Genomic DNA, 4,847 nt, shown 5'->3' on the forward strand with positions numbered 1-4,847 from the left:
CTGGGAGTCAGACCAGAACATCCTATTCATATGTCCTTTCTTGTCTAGCTTGTACTCGAAAAAGAAGCTAGGACCCCTCTATTTCCTACTAGCCATGATGCCTATGACTGTGGCAGCATCACCTTTTGAAAGCAGCTTCCTCTTCTCCCCGGCACAAAGGTTGTATATTTCACGCTTGGTAAAACCAACACCGCCATACCATACATGTTTGCTGATGAACGAATCCATCATGTCGTGAATTCTAATCCCTGCAGCTCCCATGGATAGTATCTCAGCTCTCTGGTACTCTTTGATTTTTCTGTGGGACCAAAGAAAAGGTACCTCGTCCGGTCCTGCCAAGATATGGCTATGCTTGTCCTCAAAACTATCAACATACCAAACCCCACGCTTTTGGTCAAACTTCACGGTCAGGTGCGCTTCGCAGTGGCAGCGTGTCTCGGGTCTGAGCCTACGGCTGTGTCCTTCCTCGGTTAGCAACCTGCTATCACGTTTTCCTTGTCTGGAACAAACAAACCGCCTATAACGCATATGACATGACTCGGTTTTGGTATACCTGACCCTATTCTTTCTAATGCTGAAACCATTTTCTCTAGCATAGCTGTTGTAGAAATCATACGCAGCCTCATGAGACGTAAGTCTTTTGTATTATCTGCATGAACATATCCCTCTTATCATCTGCACTAGCAGTATCTTGGACATTCTTTTTCCCCTCAACTTCTGTCACCTACACAATCATAACATAGCCATGAAAACAGTTTTCTATTGTATAACATTACTTCCATACAACATTCATCACATACATACCTCACTCATGATGACCGACGATTGCGACTCCCCAGAATCAGGTGCAGCTAATGATTCGACATCAAGGCCTGTCTCCGCGTCGGATTCACCGTAATAGTCGTACGCATTATGACATTCGGAAATGAGCTGAAAAATATAACACAAATACATAAGTACTTATAATATAATATTCCAGGATTTATTCAACTTGCATGAATGCCAACAAAAAATTCCACTTCCATACCTGACTAATGTAATCCTCATTCGAGATCTCCGACTTGTTTTCCTCACCATCATCATGCTCATTGTTTTCCTGACCATCATCATGTTCATCCATCTATGAATTTTCAAAATATAATATTGTCGGCTGCCACCAAAAAATTACAACATGATAATGCGACTCACATTAAGATCTTCCAATACGTTCCCACTCTCTGACCTATCTCCACGATCTGAATTTTCATCATCTGACCAATCTTCTATCCAGTCTTTCATCACTTCTCCAAACTCCATGTCATACATCATATCAGTTAACTCATCGTCCGCCATTTCCTACAACAATTAATATGTATCATCGCATGTGCAAACATTATCAATGCTGACATATACAACACCTAGCGCACGAATCACGGATGTTAAATAAACTACCCCAACCGGAGAGCGCCCCAACTGAGGGCGTTCAGATCGTGCACACAACCGACGCCAACGACCTCTGATCAGCCATGGATCCTCCCCCTCTCCACACCGAGCGGCGTTAAGGTACGTCCCACGAAATCCAGTACGTGATCACTTTGGATCGCGAGAAGCTGCGCTACCCGTGATAACATGCGCCGCCGGATTCCTAGCCCACGGCACCAGTCGTGATTACTTTGGATTGCCGGATACCTAGTTAAGCCGCCGCATCAAATAATGGATCCGTCGTGCACACAACCGACGGCAACCGACGCTAGGTTAACCCTAGAAAGAAGAAACCCACTTTAGCCCGCGTGATCACTGTGTATATCACGACGAGCAGCACTACCAGAACAAGATCTGCGATGGCCTGGACCGCCAAAAAGCTAGGTTACCCGCCCCGCTAGGTTAACCACTACGACGAAAACAGCGGCAGTTCGTTTGATGCTGCCGCGAGCGATACAAACGTGAGGAAACGAGATGCGGTACCTGCGAGCGCTGGAGGTTGACGACGGTGCCGCGCGCGCTCTCGGACGAGATCGCCGGCGATAAGATCGCCGCCGCCGATATTCCTAAAGAACCTCACCAGAATGATGGAGGAGCTGCGTGAATGATGGAGCTGCGTGATTGATTGAGCTGCGTGATTGATGGATCGGCCGTCGGCAGGTCCTACCTGGTCGTGGGGTCGTGTCATACTTTTTTTTCGGGATGTCACCGTATACATACGTATGGGTCATACGGGTTATACGGGGCTTGGATATGGGCTACGGGGTTTGGATATGGGCAGCGGCGGGCCGGAGAAAAAAATAGATGACGGGGGTCAAGAATACCCCTAGGAAATTGAGTTAGGGGGGTGCACCGGAGCAAGGCTCCTCGTACGTATACTTGTGTTTGGGGCTAGAGCAACGCTATGGTAAACTGACTGAGCATACCTAGGCTAGATAGGAGACTGCTAGCTGCTTCATGTTCCTCCAATTCAACCTATGAATGTCTGCCTGGTGTCCCCCACCAAGTGGTAGTCCCCTGGCGTGGGCTGGTATGGGCGTGCATTAGCGCTCTCAGCCAAGTCGATGCCATTAGACCACTCGCCTTCAAAGACGAGCAATATTAGTCAGACAAATCTGGATTTCGAAACATAATGTACGACGTAGCATTATTATTTGTATTATTCCCACCAGCCTTATTATTGCTACCAGACCTCAAAGATAAACCAAACAACTAAAATTATATACATACATGAGGAGATGGTTGTTCTAACTAATAGTACATTCTTCTCGACTGCAAGCGTATATACTATCGGTTGTAGAGTACAGTGGTAAAGTCTGATCCTCACCCATTCATAACAAGAGGGCCGGGTAATTCCCCTAGTCAAGATAACTAGGAGCACCTCAGCAAGAATTATACACAAATAAAAGTTGTTGTACAAGTAAAAGTCGATATTATTGGTACAGTAACCGTGTTCATCATTTTTTGGGACCCAAGACAAATATTAGTTGACACTCTATGGCCTTAAGCACTGCAAGGGAGCAAAACCGATCCTCAAGTAGTCCACGCATCAACTTTTTGAATATATATCAGATGAATGCTGAACAGCTAGAGAAGCCATGCTTGTGCAGAAATATGCAGATGCAGTAGAGTTAGAAAATGGCCGTGTAGAGGCATGAAACAAACACAATATCAATCAGAAAATAGGTATAGCATTTTTGAAGCAACTCATCTAACAATTGTGAATACTAGTAAAAGGTAATTTAGGAGGGCAAATGTTGAAAGATGATGGGCAGCAAAGCGTTTACCTGAGGAGGAGAGCGCCCGTGGCAGCTCCCAAGCCCGAACGAAGCGGCTGGCCAGGCGGATGCTCGGAGGCGCAACAAGACCATACACCTGGCACTCCACCACCTTGCGAGCACGCATGTCAACACCAAAGAGGTGCTCCTCGAGGAAGAAGTAGACCACATCGGGGTTCTTGGTGTGAATGAGCGCGACGATGGGGACCTTCTCCGGCAGCCCGGCCGCCTTGTAGCTCTCATCGGCCCAGATCTCTGTAAAGCCCACCTCCTGCTCCAGCGTCCACTCCCTGGAGTCTGGATCGCCCAGCGTCCACACGCTTACCGTGGGAGTGGGAGTGTGCGTGCCGCTGCCACCAACACCAGCACGCTTGCCCATGTACATGTCGACGAAACGCAGCTTGCCGCCGCTCACCCCCACGTAACGGAACTTGTCGGCGACACCCCAACCTTCCCTGCACTCCAGGACCCTTCCCGGCGGGAACGGAACGAAGCCCAGGACCGGCTCGTCGGCGAAGGGGTCGCAGGTGATGACGCCCCATGAGAGGTCCACCCACCAGAGCCTCCCGTGGTGCGAAACCACGCAGATGGGAGCCAGCGGGCGTGGCGGGAGCGGGTAATGGACGGTCTTCTCGATCCACTCCCCAACCTCTGTGGAGAAGCAAAGGAGCGTGGCTTCGTCCAAGCCGATGATGGGCTGGAGCTCCGCGACCATGTAGTGGCCGCCTCCCCTGGGGGAGACGAGAAGGCCGAGGAGGGCCTGGTGCATGATGGTGGCCTCAGGGTAGGGGAGGTGGAACGCCGAGCCGGTGGTGGCGTCGAGCACGAAGTAGCGAGAAGTAGCGAATTTCCAGGAGAGTTCCTGGAGGCCGGGGCGACGGATGACCTCACGGGTCGGGGCGCAGTGCAGGTTGGCCTGGAGGAGGAGAAGGCCGGAGGGGTCGGCGGCGAGGACGAAGGGGAAGTTGCGGGGCGTAGGGGGGCCCGGGAAGACGCGCGGGGGGACGGTGAGGATCGAGACGCGCGGCGGCGCCGCCAGCTCGACGGAGACGTCTCCTGCGTCCGCCAGTGCGGAGACGCGCGGGATGCTGCCTAGGATGACCCACGGCGAGGAGGGCGGCTGCGCGGAGGACGACGAGGACGGATGCGGCTGCGCCATCGATCTGGGCTCGCAACGAAGCGAAGGAAGGAGAGTGGGAAAGGCGGAGCGTGGTGTGGGTGTGGGGGAGCGTGGTGTGGGATGGGTGGCGTGGTGCACAAGAAGGCGCAGAGCAGAGCTGAGCGAGCCGGCGGGAAACAGGGGAGTGGCAGCCTTTCAAGTTTGAACGTCTCGTCTCCTCTCTCTCTATCTCCCATGCTATTTCTTGTCGCTTTCTACAGATGCTTTCCACAAGACCATTTTTTTTACTACTTCACTTTGCAAAATGGCATGGTGACAGATTATAGACCTGGAGGGGACGTTCAGTATTTTTTAATTGTTCTACTTTTTTTTATTAATAATGTATAATTATTTAGAAAATAAAGATAAAATAAGGGATTGCTAGGTGTAAGACGATTGAAGTTCAATCTGGGTCAGTGAATTTGTTTCAGCCGTTGGATGCAAGACGC

At 50.6% G+C, this 4,847-nt stretch overlaps 1 protein-coding gene across 2 annotated transcripts; it reads right to left on the bottom strand.

Annotated features, from left to right (window-relative positions):
• Positions 1-634: 634 nt before the first annotated feature.
• On the bottom strand, positions 635-4,491 carry LOC125522313. Of its 2 annotated transcripts, XR_007289719.1 has the most exons (5): positions 3,249-4,491; positions 1,189-1,335; positions 1,028-1,096; positions 805-930; positions 635-724 (listed from the first exon to the last, which is right to left on the bottom strand). XR_007289719.1 is itself a non-coding variant. In XM_048687382.1 (2 exons), the coding sequence occupies exons 1-2, from the start codon at positions 4,396-4,398 to the stop codon at positions 2,432-2,434; spliced, it is 1,263 nt and encodes a 420-aa protein (XP_048543339.1). In that variant the 5' UTR covers positions 4,399-4,491; the 3' UTR covers positions 1,978-2,431. The 2 variants fall into 2 exon arrangements, 1 of the variants encoding a protein (XP_048543339.1); XM_048687382.1 differs by lacking the exons at positions 635-724; positions 805-930; positions 1,028-1,096; positions 1,189-1,335 and adding an exon at positions 1,978-2,544.
• Between the last annotated feature and the right edge of the window lie 356 nt (positions 4,492-4,847).

This window comes from Triticum urartu, chromosome 7 (genome assembly GCF_003073215.2).
Source record: "Triticum urartu cultivar G1812 chromosome 7, Tu2.1, whole genome shotgun sequence".
NCBI lineage: Eukaryota > Viridiplantae > Streptophyta > Magnoliopsida > Poales > Poaceae > Triticum > Triticum urartu.